The sequence below is a fragment of the Cyprinodon tularosa genome, unplaced genomic scaffold (assembly GCF_016077235.1).
Source record: "Cyprinodon tularosa strain WSP-4 unplaced genomic scaffold, ASM1607723v1 ctg357, whole genome shotgun sequence".
Taxonomy (NCBI): Eukaryota; Metazoa; Chordata; class Actinopteri; order Cyprinodontiformes; family Cyprinodontidae; genus Cyprinodon; species Cyprinodon tularosa.
Genome location: NW_024039071.1, coordinates 400,750 through 416,945, shown reverse-complemented (window position 1 = coordinate 416,945; position 16,196 = coordinate 400,750). Strand labels below are relative to the sequence as shown.

The 16,196-nt window shown below is 41.5% G+C and overlaps 1 protein-coding gene across 2 annotated transcripts in view; it reads right to left on the bottom strand.

The window, feature by feature from the left end:
- Positions 1-16,196, bottom strand: part of enox1 (ecto-NOX disulfide-thiol exchanger 1) — a 189,308-nt gene that overhangs the window by 32,241 nt on the left and 140,871 nt on the right. For both annotated transcript variants that reach the window (XM_038295622.1, XM_038295621.1), the window contains exons 9-11: positions 13,185-13,291; positions 10,922-11,039; positions 10,566-10,783 (exon numbers count right to left, since the gene is read on the bottom strand). In XM_038295622.1, the coding sequence (XP_038151550.1) occupies positions 10,566-10,783; positions 10,922-11,039; positions 13,185-13,291 (443 nt within the window). The remainder of the gene's footprint in view (positions 1-10,565; positions 10,784-10,921; positions 11,040-13,184; positions 13,292-16,196) is intronic.

Below are 16,196 nucleotides of genomic sequence, written 5' to 3'. Positions count from 1 at the left end.
ATCCCTGTGAAGGGTGGGCCACCAGAAACGCCTAGAGATGAGGTTGATGGTTCTGCTCACCCCTGGATGAGCGGCAAACTTGGCATTGTGCATCCACTAAATGAGACGAGACCTGACGGATGAAGGAACATAAGACTTGTTAGGTGGACTGTTACCTGGGTCAGGTTCAGAGGCCAGGGCAGAGTTTATAAGATTGGTAATCTCCCAGGTAACCACCCCAATGGTGCAGGAAGCGGGTAGAACAGGTTCAGGCGTCTCGGATTGATCGGAGGAGTATAGACGAGAGAGAGAATCGGGTTTGATGTTTTTTGATCCTGGTCTGTAAGAGATGATGAGGTTAAATCTGGAGAAGAATAGTGACCACCTTGACTGCCGAGGGTTGACCTGTTTGGATATAAGCGAGATTCTTATGATCAGTCCAAAAAAGAACCGGGTGTTCCGCCCCCTCCAGCCAGTGTCTCCACTCCTCCAAAGCCAATTTTATGGCTAGTAGTTCACGGTCTCCAACGTCGTAATTCTGTTCGGCTGAAGAGAGTCTACGGGAGAAAAAGGCACAAGGGTGAACTTTTTGATCTGAATCCAGTCTCTGGGATAGAACGGCACCAACTCCTGAGTCGGAAGCGTCGACTTCAAGGATGAACTGCTTTGAGGGATCAGGCTGGATTAATACTGGAGCTCTGGAAAACAACATCTTCAGTTTATCAAAGGCGGATTGTGCCTCAGGGGACCATTGAAAAGTTCTCTTGACTGAAGTGAGTGAGGTTAGTGGCAGGGCTGTCTGGCTATAGTTCCTGATAAATCTCCGATAAAAATTTGCAAAACCCAAGAATCTCTGCAGCTGTTTGCGGTTTTCCGGGACTGGCCATTCCAGGACTGCCTTTATCTTATCCTGGGATGGCTTAACCTGTCCACCCTCGAGCTCAAACCCCAAAAAGGTGACTGAAGGTTGGTGAAACTCGCATTTTTCTGCCTTGACGAAAAGCTTATTTTGTAGGAGTCTCTGTAAAACCAGACGAACATGCTTCTTGTGTTCAGAAAGATCCTTGGAATAAATGAGAATATCATCGATGTAGACAAAAACGAACACGTTCAAAAAATCTCTGAGGACGTCGTTGACTAAAGCTTGAAAACATGCAGGGGCGTTCGTTAGACCAAAAGGCATGACTAAATACTCGAATTGACCTAGAGGGGTCTTAAAGGCTGTCTTCCATTCATCGCCCTCTCTGATTCTGAGAAGGTGATAGGCGTTCCTTAATTCGAGCTTAGTAAAAACGCTTGCACCCTGAACTGGTTCGAAAGCTGAAGCGAGTAGAGGAAGTGGGTACTTATTTTTAACTGTGATCTGGTTTAAGCCTCTGTAGTCGATACAAGGTCTAAGAGATCCGTCCTTTTTACCCACAAAAAAGAAGCCTGCCCCCAAAGGAGAAGATGAAGGACGAATTATTCCAGCAGCTAGAGATTCATTAATGTACTTTTCCATCGTCTCTCGTTCAGGCTTGGAGATATTGTATAGCCTACTGCCGGGTAGAGGGGCCCCTGGTAATAATTCAATGGCACAGTTGTATGGTCTGTGAGGTGGAAGGGACGTAGCACTGACCTTACTGAAGACAGGGGCTAGATCATGGTACTCTGGAGGAACAGAAGAAAGGTCAGGAGCGTCCATCTCCCCCCCACCCCTAGGAGATCTTACAGCGGGGGCCGCTGAACGAAGACATGTTTCGTGGCATGAGGTTGACCATGACTCGATGTGGTGATCGGTCCAATTAATGTGGGGGTTATTTCGTTCCAGCCATTCAAAACCCAGAACCAAAGGAGAACATGCGGAGGGAAACACAAAAAAAGATAAGGTTTCTCGATGGTTACCTGAGACCAACAGCTCGAGGGGTTGAGTTTGGTGGGTAACTTGATGAAGTTCTTTTCCATCGATCGCGAAGACACAGAGAGGCTGGGTTAGGGGAACCGTTTCAATCTTTAATTGTTCCACCAGATTGGAATCAATTAAGTTTCTCTCACAACCTGAGTCGATGAAAACAGATAAGGTGAGGTTTTGGTCGGCAAAAAACAATGTAGCAGGAAGTAATAGGCGAGGAGATTTTTTAGAAATGACTTGGCCCGTCAGACTCCTCAGATCCTCTGACGGGCCCCGGCTTTTGATTTAGCTGGGCATGAGGCAATGAAATGTCCACTCTCACCACAGTAGATGCACAGCTTGCTCCTGACACGCCTTAGCCTCTCCTCTGGGGTTAGCCTTGTATGCCCAACCTGCATGGGTTCGGTCTCCATTTCAACTGTATGGGAGGCCTGAACAGGCAACGGGAGAGATTGGGTTTTAGATCTCGGCTTAGAAAAATTCTCTGTGGAGGAGGAGAAGGCAGGCACACCATTAGAAATTGAAACAGAATTAACAGGACCATGATTCTTTGGGTTGGAGCTAATTCTAGCTCGAATCCTATTATCCAACCTAATAGTCAGGCGGATTAATTCCTCTAAAGTGGCGGGTTCGTCGAGGGTAGCAAGCTCATCCTTAATGTTTTCGTTGAGAGCCTCAAAAAATGCAGTCTTTAGAGCACATTGGTTCCAACCGGAAGCTGCGGCTTTAACCCGGAAGTGAATTGAAAATTTGGCAACAGAAGAATTTCCTTGTTTTAGCTTCAAAAGAGCTCAAGAGTCAACTGTTTGATCTGTTTCCTGGTTAAATACTTGTGAAAACTCTGAGATAAAATCAGAGTACAGGCAATTAAGGCTTTCGTCAGAAGAGAACCTGGCCTGCGCCCATTCTAGAGCTCTGCCAGTCAATTGGGACAAAATCAACGATATTTTCTTGTAGTCTGTAGGAAAACTACCAGGAGAGTTTTTGAATATCAGCCGGCATTGACATAGGAATCCCTTACATTCACTCATGTTACCTGAAAACTTTTCAGGGAGACTGGGTCGAAACTCAGACGATAACGTCACCGCCGGTGACCTCGGAAGAGGAACTGGACCCGGAAATGGTTGTTCAGGCGGCGTGCCGTTAGCAGAGCTCAATCTGTTAGAGAGGCTTTGAATCTCTTGATTTTGATACAGAACCATTCTGTGTAACTCATGTAGGGTTTGTCCCATAATCTGGGCATCTTGTTCCTCCAACCGACGATGAAGTTGGTCTGCTGGGCCTTGTGTTAGGCCGCAGTGTTCTGTCATGATGGGTCTGAGAGGCCCAAGGATGCACAACACCACGGAGGCAGAAACAGGGGTAAAAGTATAACAGAGTTTATTGAAGATAGTCACAAAGTATAATGACTGGTACTGGGTCGCTTCTGGGGTTCTGGTACTCAGGTAACTGGAAGGGAGACAGTTCAGTTAGCCACGTAGCTGAAGAATGTTGGGATGTAATTGTTCAGAGATCTACCTTGTAGAATCCGGGTTTGGTCTTTGAGAGAGGCACTGTTGGGTCCTGAGACTGTTTGGATCGACAGAGTTCGGTTTACAGCTTCAGCGTCTTGCATCTAGTTTAGGACAGACCTTGGTTCTCCAGCTCTTAGCCAGAGCTGCGTTTATATCCAGGAGGAGTCTTCAGGTTTGGCTCAGAGGGCAGTTAAGACAGGTTAAGCTCATCCAGAGCTTACAGGACAAAAACAGGTTTCCTGTAGGCAGAGACAAAAAGGGGAATTAGAATCCACTAGGAGACAAGAAGCAATCAAAGTAATCACAGAGGTAGAGAGGCTCAGGTGCTAACCAAACTGGATAAACACTGCGGCGTTGATGCAAGGTCTGAGAGCAGCTTATATAGTGGAGGATCCTCCTGATGACGAGATGGGCTTCAGGTGTGTCGAAGGCTCAGCTCAGGAGGATCCACAGCGAACTCTGCTGGAGACAGGTGGTACAGCTCCAGATCCCAACAATGATCAGATGCACTTCCACTAAACTAATTGATTTTAGCAAAAGTTCATAGGCCAAAAATGTCTAGTCATTTGCAAAGCTGATATGCCAAAAACAGAGAATTATTTGTAAAAACAAAACAAATCTTAAATAAATGAATATTTTGTCTTGCAATTAACAATAATGATTTATTTGTCACATGAAATGGCACGGAAATGCACAGAGGTTTCACTGCAGGGTGGTCAAATGATAAAAGCTCGTACTTTGTTTCCTGCCTGCCTATAAGGAGGGAAGAAGAAGACCAGTAGGTGACAAACCAGAGGTGACAGCGGGGTGACTTTGGACGCTGTGTGTGTTTGTTCGTGTATCAGTGGTTCCTTAAAATGTGTCGTGTTGCATTAGCTTTGTCACTTCTGATTGAGACAGACAGGAAGTCGAGTTGGATCAGGCTGCTCATGCTTACCAAGTGATGCAAACTAACAAAGCTTTTGTTGGAATGAGGGAAATCTGAGATATTCTGTATGAGGGAGAGTAAACTGAGTAAAAGGAGACTAAATTATATAGTGGCACTTTTGATGTTAATGCAGGTAATCTTGCTGTGATCCTCAATAATAGAAAAATGGAGGACCAATCCTGCCATAATTACAAATAAATAGAGAAATAAATAAATGGTCCAAAAATAAATAAGCATACAATTATTTGCCCCCAAAAAATACGATTAACAAATAAATTTAGATAGAAATTAAATTATATAGTGAGACATAAATGTATATATCTCTTTTAATTACCTTCTTTTTTTACCTTTGTAATAATTACCTTATTTATTGTCCGTTATAATCTTTAACTTTATTTATTTATTACTTATTTCTTTAAGTATTTACACTATATTGCCAAAAGTATTTGCTCACCTGCCTTGACTCACATATGAGCTTAAGTGACATCCCGTTCCTAATCCATAGGGTTCAATATGACGTCGGTCCACCCTTTGCAGCTAGAACAGCTTCAACTCTTCTGGGAAGGCTGTCCACAAGGTTTAGGAGTGTGTTTATGGGAATTTTTGACCATTCTTCCAGAAGCGCATTTGTGAGGTCGCACACTGATGTTGGACGAGAAGGCCTGGCTCTCAGTCTCCGCTCTAATTCATCCCAAAGGTGTTCTATCGGGTTGAGGTCAGGACTCTGTGCAGGCCAGTCAAGTTCATCCACACCAGACTCTGTCATCCATGTCTTTATGGACCTTGCTTTGTGCACTGGTGCACAGTCATGTTGGAAGAGGAAGGGGCCAGCTCCAAACTGTTCCCACAAAGTTGGGAGCATGGAATTGTCCAAAATGTCTTGGTATGCTGAAGCATTCAGAGTTCCTTTCACTGGAACTAAGGGGCCAAGCCCAGCTCCTGAAAAACAACCTCACACCATAATCCCCCCTCCACCAAACTTTACACTTGGCACAATGCAGTCAGACAAGTACCGTTCTCCTGGCAACCGCCAAACCCAGACCCGTCCATCAGATTGCCAGATGGAGAAGCGCGATTCGTCACTCCAGAGAACGCGTCTCCACTGCTCTAGAGTCCAGTGGCGGCGTGCTTTACACCACCGCATCCGACGCTTTGCATTGCACTTGGTGATGTATGGCTTGGATGCAGCTGCTCGACCATGGAAACCCATTCCATGAAGCTCTCTGCGCACTGTTCTTGAGCTAATCTGAAGGCCACATGAAGTTTGGAGGTCTGTAGTGATTGACTCTGCAGAAAGTTGGCGACCTCTTCGCACTATGCGCGTCAGCATCCGCTGACCCCGCTCCGTCAGTTTACGTGGCCTACCACTTCGTGGCTGAGTTGCTGTCGTTCCCAAACACTTCCATTTTCTTATAATACAGCTGACAGTTGACTGTGGAATATTTAGGAGCGAGGAAATTTCACGACTGGATTTGTTGCACAGGTGGCATCCTATCACAGTTCCACGCTGGAATTCACTGAGCTCCTGAGAGCGACCCATTCTTTCACAAATGTTTGTAAAAACAGTCTGCATGCCTAGGTGCTTGAATTTATACACCTGTGGCCATGGAAGTGATTGGAACACCTGATTCCAATAATTTGGATGGGTGAGCAAATACTTTTGGCAATATAGTGTATTTATGTGCCTCTTATAATATTTTTGTCTGGTTTATTCTTACTTTAAATTTTTTTTACCTTATTCATTTCTTTAACGCTGTTTATTTCTGCCTGTAGTGTTTATATTTCTGCAAATGAGGAGTGGTGTATTTTAAGGGCTCAACTTCGACCCAATGGTTGGTTAGCAGCCACCGGCCACAGTCACAACAAACATTCAACTACGATGAAGTGGTCAGTGAGCTGAGACATTTAGCAACTCTGTTTGAAAACAATGTTAACGTTATAAGTATTGATTTTATTATTTTTCATTTTGACGCTCTGACAGAACGTGTGTTTCAGTTAGCGGCACACATGGACACAGATGTCGACAATGTAGTCTTTCAGAATCTGGAGGATTTCTTAATTCGATCGCTAACGACGAAGTTGGTTTGAAGTTGGATATTGAATATTCAAGCTTCGCGGAGTCAGGATCTAGCAAATGGTTGATACAACTGAGGGACTCCAATGTCGGCCAGCGTCTCTCAGCTGCTCCCTCCTCCCACACGCTGTGGTGCATTTAGGGACCGTCAACAAACCAAGCACTCTTGTGTAACAAAAATCACTAAATTCCTTATCTTATGACCAACTAAGACCAAACTAATATAAAATCATGCCAATAGATAACATATGTAAGGCACACTTTTATGCAATTTTAAGATATTTTCAAAGAAAAAAATTGGGACTTTTCTTTAATAGCTTCAAGGTCATGTGACCTACTGACTCAAATTCTTTGTGAAATTGTTTTACTATATTAGCCTGATGAGGCACACAGTATTATTTGCATAATACTGCAACAGACTGTAACAGGTACTTTTGGACAAATATTATGTGGGACAAAGAATGTTGGACATGTTACACAATCGAACATTCTGTTGTTGCTTTTTTCCCCATACAGGATCCCATGGAGAATGACTTAAGATTATAACGGACCATAAATAAATCAGGTAATTATTGCAAAGGTGAGAAAAAGAACGAAGGTAATTAAAAGAGATATATACATTTATGTCTCTCTGTGTAATTTAATTTCTATCTACATTTATTTGTTTATTTTATTTTTAGGGGGGAATTAATTGCATCCTTATTCATTTTTTGGAGCATTTATTTATTTATGTATTTATTTTTAAATATGGCAGAGATGGTCCTCCATATGCATCCTTATTATTTTATTTAAAAAGCTGTTAAGGTTTTAGCATGGTTAGCCTCCATGAATATGTCTATGATATTTCTGTTACTGTGAAATTAGACTCACTGCTTACCCAGTGCTGCCTGCAAGGTCTAACAGTGCTGCCAGCAGCACTTAACCATTAATGTCCACCTGAAGCAATCTCCAAGGACACCTCAGAGGACTTTGGTCCAAGATTCCCCCAGTCTGCTAGTTTAAAACACAGAGATTTCTAGCAGGCACTAACAGCTGATCCTGTTTGAAGGAGAAAATGTCTTCTAGTCCAGAATAGCTCTTCTGGTCATTTCTAAGGATTAAAAAAGGGGAGATTTTGGTTGTAATGTAATTGAAACATTTTCTGTTAATTCAAACATGAATTCCATCATTAGGTCATGGTAATTTTAGAACGACACTGTATCTGATTTGTTCATAATCTCAGATCTAATTAGAAATTATAGCCCAGAGATACATATTAAGATGATCTTTTCATTTATAAGAGGGTGTATTATAAATATCCTCGGAAGGTTTTGAACTCATATCAGATTGGTCTAACAGTTCCCTTTTGTAAACACCTTTTTAACTATTCTGTGTGTTCATGAACTGTTTAGTTTTTTTATTTTTTGCAAGAACTATCTTCTGCACCAAGCGGCGGAGTGATAGCTGCCAGAAAATAGTCCTATTGATATCAAGGTCTGACAGCTTGGGATATTCTAAAATTGTTTAAATAGTCTAACAAAACACATGGATTGTTTTCTAGCTTATCGGTTCCAGGAACTATTTTTTCTCTGGTATGTTTCTCATAGCAGGAAGCTCAGTGACAGTACGGACACTGTTACATCACGTTTCACACAACTTCTTGCCCAAAAACCTGAAATATCCCTCAAACATTCCCACGCAGCAGAGTCCTGCAGCGGGTCGAGTATCCATATAAAACATACTTCTACAGGTATTAAAAAAACCCATGTTATTTCACCTGTGTAGGCACGGGTATAAATGAACAACATACGGGTAGCATAGACTTACAGCATGAATGAAACTTCATGCTGCATGAATTTTCTTATTTATCTACTCCAAATCTTAAAAAATAAATTGATTCAACAATATCCAGATAACAGTATTGTAACGATGCCAACACAAGGTGCCGTGAAACTGGGTTTTTTATTCTGAAAACACAAGCTGGTATTTGAACACAAGCTTTTATTGGAGGCTGCAAGTCCCACCTCTCACAGGTTGACACAACACATTCCAGAACACCCCACTCCCAGTCCTGTTGTGTCACTACCCGCTCCGTACCAGAAGCACAGTCTGTCACGATCGCAGCCCTGATAGCTGACCTAATTGTTCATTTCACCTGCCTAACCCTCCCCGGTTACTAATCCTCATTCATCTTATCCACCAGCTCCTGCTGCTTTATATTCAGCTCAGCCCAGCTATCGGGCTGATCGGGGATCATTCAGGATGTTTGTTTGTTGAGTTTGCTTGTTTGAGTTTTAGTTTTATGTGGAGATCATGGCTGATTTCCACAGTTCATGTCCGTGTTCTCTGAGGCCAGGGGTTAGAAAGGGTGGTGGTGTTTCTGGCTCTTCTCTGCTGAGCACGCCCTGTTACTGTTTTGGCTTGGTGTGGGGGGGCTAGTTTAACATCAGTAATCCTGCCTCTTCTCCACTAAGCATGTCCTGTTCCTAAGTTAGATAGTTTTCCTGGTGTTGAGTCATGCTTCTACCTCTCAATTGCTGAGCCTGCCTGTATTGACTCATGAAACTCAGATTCTGCCTGAACACTCTTTGGATTCCTGGATCTGTCTGCTCCTGCTCTGATCGGAAGCCCTGACTGGGTTACAGACTCCTGGATCTTAGTACCATCCTTGTTCTTCATAGATTCCCTGACCTGGCTCAGACTCTTCTCTGTTCACAGAAGATACTGCATTGGGGAAACTCTGGGCAGCTCCCGCCGTATCTCATCGGCAGTCCATCTGCTGGATCCTGCCTCACTAGAGAGGATGGACTGCACTGTCTAACCAGAGTGTTATTGAAGGGTGGTGCCCCACCTCCCCCTGCTGCCACTGCGTATCCGCAGATCAACAGCTCCGTGGTCCATTTTTTTTCTATTTGTGTAAATAAAAGCTTTAAAACTTTCCATTGTCTGTAGCAACTGAATACTTGGTCCCTTTGTCCCGTTAACTTGACTCCATCCAAACCATCAGCTCATTTGGGTATTATGCAAGCAGATATATATCCGAGTCGCCCTTGAATTTATCTAGTAAAAAAGACCTAAATTATGTTTTTCCCTCCCTAAAAATAATAAGCGCAATAAACTATAATGTGTTAAAAGTTAAACATTTATTTTCTGAGAAAATAAATGCCCTAAAATCCTGTCTGTGCCCGACCTGTACTGGAAATGGGATCCGACGTTAGTTCCAGGAGCTAACTTTTTTGGCTTTGGATTTAAACATAAAGATAATCTTTTTAAGTTTGATGTTTTCCTTTCGTGTTGACCTTATGGTATACGGTGCGTTGTCTAAAGAAAGAAAACAACTGAAATGCAGATAAACATGGTTTAATCATATTTTGCCGGATTGCTCTGAGCATGTCCGATGATGTAAAAAACATTCAAACTGTCTAAAATTCATAAAACATTTTTTTAAAGATTTCTATTAGCATTCAGCTTTTAGTACCATAATTACATGATTTATGGCGACCTGGTTGAATACTTGCTTGCACATGCGCAAATGAGCTGATGATACGGATCGGGTAGTGACAGGTTGCACTGCCGGTGTCCCGCCCACTTGACCGACACCACAACACATGAGTGAAAGTCAGCAGAGGCATACACAAACAGGTTATCCAAACTAATGTGGGTAACAATAAGAACATTACATGTAACAAGGTGAACACCAAAACAGAACCATAGCACTGGGCCATTACAGTATTTTATTTAGAGTAATGAGGCAAACCTTCCTACTTCGGCCAATTTACAGCTGTTAATCTGTGAGCGCAGCCTGGATGTGAGCGTGAGGCAATGTGTTTTACTGTTTCCGTTACTATAAAGGGCTGTCTGACTTGTGATCCTGGGTCGGGTCGCATTGCATAATTTATGGGTCCATGTGGTTTTTATTTGGGGATAATTGGGGGTAATGGATCAGGTCTCGATTCTGAAATCTACGGGTACGAGCGGACACAGTTTGGTAAAAGACCCATGCAGGAGTCTGCAACATTTGTATATTTGTATATTTGATGCCACCTCTGTTGCAACCCCACGCAGGGCACACAACATCACCACATGTCTTTGGGCTCTGTGTGCGAGCAGCATTCAGACATCAGGATAAAGTCTTACATTATGGGTGTCGATGCTAAAAGTGCAGTTTAAGACGGGGTGACCCCAAAGACAACAGCCTACCTGCTGCATGCTGTGCATGCTCTGCTGCAGCAGCTGGATCTGAGCCTCTGGGCTGTTAGCATGTGTTAGTGCCTGTGGATGAGCGTGATCATCGTCTAGCCTATTGATTCTGCTCTGCTCCTTCTTCAGAAGCTCAACTTCGTTCCTGTATGCGTCCAGCTGCCAACGCAGGGAGTCGTTCTCTTCCTTCAGAGAGGCCAGGGTCTGATCACCCACTCCTGAAGGGGGTTGACATCACATTTACACAGTGTTTAGAATTTAATATTTCAGAAAACGAAATCCAACAAAGAACAGTTTGCTTTATTACCAGATAGAACCAGAGAATTTAATGCAGTGGATAAACTGATTTATCAAACCGTTTTCTTCAGTGCGCATCCTCTTGTTGGGGATATCGTCTGAATCATCGTCTGACATCTCCATCTCCTCTTCTCGTCGGATCCCCATTATCTCCTCACTGTGAGCATTTCTCAGCTCCTAAAATATCGGATGGACACAGAAACACAGTGGATCTTGCTCAGGGCACTCACCAAACACTGTTCAGTGCTAACATCACATAAAAAAACAACAAATTATTCTGATTTATCCACTAAGTAAAGTTATACTGGGCAATATGAAATCTCAAATTTATAAACTAAGGTGTAAACCAGGGGTCTACAACGCTGGTCCTCCAGATGCATCACTGTGCAAACACAGCTAATTCAAATGCCATCGGGTTTAGCAAAGGTCTAGTAAAGAGCCATTTATATGATGGAGCAGGGATTGATCCAAAACATGCACCTGTAGATCTTAAGGACAGGAGTTAGAGACCCCTAGAGTAAACAGTTATGCATGTTCCTTTGGTAAATATAACTGGAGAACTGAGATGAGAAAATGTAAAACTCCCACCTGTATGATGCCTGTGTTACTCTGATCTCAGAAATAAAAAGCCCTTTTAACTAAACAAAAGAGTGAACGCTCTCACTTTTCACATTTTGGCAAATTCCAACCACAGATTTCAATGTAAAAGTTTTACATACTTGTAAGATAAATATTTTTTTCAACCACTGTGGCATACTCTGCCTTTTCTTTCTAATGCCTGTAGATAAATCTGTGGAACCATCTACCTTTCAAAAATCACCAAATTAGTATCTCCATTTGTTTTGTTTAATTTCAGTATGACTGAAGGCCCTTAGTGGCTGGTTAACACTGTGCGATCGTTGCACGCAGCAACAGCTCACACTGCACGACGAGACCCTGCAGTTTCGTCATACAGTGTGAGTTCACAGCTCACGATGCATGTTCAGCATGACGCTCGGATGCGATCTACCTGCTCACATTGTACGTCTAAAAACCACGTCGGATTCAGCTCTGCAGTGAGATGGTTACTCAGGGAGCCAAACGACTAGTAGAGGAACATGAAGCTCACTAGAGTGAAACGCGCTGCCTTGGCAATTTGTGCAACTCTGTGCGCTGAAAGCCCTAAAAAGAAAAGGCGACAACGTGTTTGGACAAAGACATGGCTGAGCAAACGTGACTACTACGGTCTGTCAATTTTACAGAAAGGCTGTGGAGATGCTTTTCTTCTGCAGTCAAAGCTGGTGCTAAACCCTTGTGTCCTGGAAGGTGCAGCTTCTGACATGATTCTAACCACCGACGTGAAGCCAGAAAAACAGTAAAGTTTTTCAGTTAAAACATGTTAAATATGTTACAACGACCCCAAGTCTGGATTTAAATCCAATTAAGAATAAAGAGGAAAAACCGCTGTGAACTATTTTATAAAGAAAATAAAAAAAATGTAAGTGTCTAGATGTGGATGGATGTGCCTCTAGCTTGACCTGTGATGGACTGGCCCCTGTCAAAGGTGCACCTCAAATCTCACCAGACTTTGTTGCATAAAATGCAGATAAAACGCAATGAAAGTTGTGGTTGTAAACTGAAAAACAGGGAAAAAGTTAAAGAATCATGCTACGTTTGAATGCAGCTAAAATGAATAGATTCTGTCACATTCAGGATGTTTCCTAGTTGAGTCCTTGAGTCCTGACTGAATGAATTACTGTAGGTTGTAACATGATTGAACTGGAGTTGCCCTAAAACCCTTGTTTGCAGTGGTTAGCTGGCAGCGGGAAGCACATGGTTTCTAATTATTTTATATGCTTTAATTAAAGCTCATTGTATTTAACTCTTTTTAGCACATTCTAGTTCTGCATGTGTCATTTTCACATGAAACAGCCGCTGAATCCAGCTGCCTAGAGCTGACTGTGCTGAAACCGTCCCTCTATTACAAGCTTAAATCTCACGCTTCTTTCTACTTGTTATCTTAATTTAATTCTGGATGAATAATTGATTAGAGACCTAATCCTGGAAATCACTGTTGCCATGGCAGCGCCTCACACTTTCGAAGAGACGTCAGATGTTTCACAGTTTCCCAGCTGGTAGGAGGAGAGGCCCAGGATCACAGGCAGCTATCTTTCTGTCTGTCTGTTAGAACCAAACATCCAGTAAAACAGCAACAGGGCTGCTGACTCTGACAGATCAGGCAGGCCTGTCTGTCAGCTCGCTCCTGGGGACTCACAGGTGACAGCAGAGAAGAAAGCAGAAGTGCTGGGATGGGAGGAGAGACACAAGAGAAGGCATACCAACCTCACACTGCTTGCGCCAAATGTCTATGTTCTTGCGCTGTGCTTTTGAGAAATGGTCCCATGCCTTTTGCCTGGTGGCGGCCGTGAAAATGCCGGTGATCTGTTCGACTTTGAGGTGAACAGGGAAGAGGAGGGTCAAGACAAAATAAGCCATTGATGTAGCATGTAGCTCTGACTCGAGGCTCCTACACCAAACAGAGGAGAGACCGTAAGACTGACCACAGGCTAGTACACTCTATCAGACAGGAAACTGTCATGTTCACAGTGATATGAGTTCATTAGCTTTTCTCTGAAGTGGGTTTGTGTTGTGTCATAAAAGTCAGAATCTAACCTGGAAAGTCGTCACACTTTTGGAGAATCAGCCTTGTTAGACAGAACAGGGGTGAAAATGGTTCTTTTAGGGCCACATTTACTGGACCTGCTTTCAAAATACCCAACTACTAGCTAATCATTAACTATAGCATTGATTATTTTCCAAAAAACTTAGTTCTTTGTGTCCTACTGGATTAACTGGACACAGTATTTTATCGGGTCATGCAAACCAAGTACCGTAACTACTTTCTTATGTTTATTAATTGTTTTATGAAAATAGGATTTCTTTAGCAAGTAAGTTGGGTTCAGGGATATAAATAGGGATCATCATGAGATTTATTATAATCTACATATAATCAACATCAGGTTTAAATGAGTTATCATCTTTTTGTGCTTTCAGAACTTCTGAAAGTTTAAAAGGCTCATATCATGTACAATTTACCTTTTTAAGCAAAGAGTCAACGAAATCAACTGTTTTTTCATTAGATAGAAAACTTTGAATTAATTTGACTGTATGATCTGGTAAAGTGCCTTTAGATGACATGTGTTGTGATTTGGGGCTATATAAATAAACTGAATTGAAGCATATGAGTGTAATAATGCTGTTCCTTAATAAAATAATACACAAAATGGTATTTGGCCTACTCTGTCAAAATCTTCTTCTTCAAGTCCTATTTTAAGCTGCAATGTTTCCATTCCAGGAAGCGTCTACCTTAACCATGCTGTGCCTGCACTGTAAACAAACCCCACTTTCCCTGGTGTAAGGCAGAGCGCAATGATTCTGGCTCAGAGTTTAGACATTCTGGCTCCTTTAGCAGCTAATCTGCATAGAGCAGCAACCTTTCCTACTGCTTATGTCTAAGTTGTGAAAATCTGATTATTGGCCATGAGAACTCTTGGACTTTGTTGAGTCTTCTAAAGCTGGGTGATACAGAGAGACATAATATGGAAAGTGGAACAGGTGTTTTTACTCAGGGTTGAAAGAAAACAACTACACTTTCTAACAAATTAATACCCAAGTAGTTTTAAAAGCATTTTTTCATCATATATTTGCCTATAGGTGTCTGAGAATTAGGTCCTTGAAGGGTTTGGACAAAACTAACTTGCAGTTAAGTTAGAAGAATAATGTTTCTGGAAAAATGTAATCTAAGAAACACTTGTCTTCTTATTAGGGTTATTCTGAGTTGGCCCCTGTAACATTTCCAAAACAGGCTAAAATAATACAGAAAATAAAGCAATCTGCTTTAAAAAATGATTATTTGCAGTGGTGTTAAAAGTACACACATTTGTTACTTAAGTAGAAGTATAGATACTGCAGTTTAAAAACACTTTGGTAAAAGTTGTAGTATCAACTTGACCTCTTTACTCAAGTAAAAGTGAAAAAATATGTGCTCCAAAAACTACTTAAAGTATAAAGTAACCTTTATAAAAAACAGCCAGATGCCACAATATGAATTGAAAGCTCAATTTTTCAACTATTTCTAAAAATTCTTTGAGATAGGGCAAAGGATTCAATTCAATTCAATTCAGTTTATTTCTATATTCACAACACATGTCATCTCAAGGCACTTTACAGTTCAACCAGATCATAAAGTCAAATTTATTCAAAGTTTTCTATCTAAGGAAAACCAGTTGATTGCATGAACTCATTGAATCAAATGCAGTCCCTCACACTAAGCATGTTTGTAGCGACAGTGGAGAGGATGATGGAGGTCTTGTTGGTCTCCGTCTCCCGATACACTCTCGCCTGTGTCTGACCTTTCAGACATTTCAACATCTTTTTCTGAATCCTACATTGTAGCATGGCATAGACAATTCATGTTGGCAGTTTGAAGAACACCTGCTAGCTTCTGATGATTTCCTTTAACTAACCAATGAGTGTTTGCGTTATATGACTCCTCCAATTACACTAGTTTTCACTAGATGTAGATGGCGCCAATGATCTGCATTGGATGGCGCACATGAGGTGAAATAAATATTTATAAACATTAAACCAAAGCCAAGTGTAACGAGTAATGTTTGTTTTAAAAATGTAAGGAATAAAAAGTACAGATACTTAATATCTGATATGAAAATGTAATGAGTACAAGTCAGAAGTAGAAAGAAAAATAAGTAATGGAGTAAAGTATAGATACCTAAAAAGTAAATTGTAACGAAGTATTTGGACTTCTTTACTTGACACCTCTGATTATTTGGTTCAATAATCAATCAAACTCGATGGAAGCATAATTCGTGTCTAAACAGGATTTCATATAAAACTGTGAGAACACAGATTTTGTTTTTGGCATATGCATTAAATATGTTTTCCTCAATGAATTATTACTTTCTTAATCAGAAATAATAAGAAAACAACCAAATATAGCATTGTACCTAATTATAATTTTAAGTTATATAGACAAAAGAATCTGGACCCTTTGGTTTATATGTAAGCAGTACAGCGAATGGAAATATCTCCCAACATAAATTGACTTTTTTGGGTTTTTGGCAGTGGAATAATATACCTGATATTTGGAAATCCTACCATTTAATGATTACCTCGTTAAAACTTATTATATGGGCAAAATAAACCTCTAAAGTATAAGCCGAAGAAAATGGGTAACCAGTTTTATTTTCATGACCCCTCACGACTGTTTTACACAGTTTTGAAGTGCCGAACGCAACAGTATGAAATAAATCCCAAGGTTTGTGGTTAATTATATAT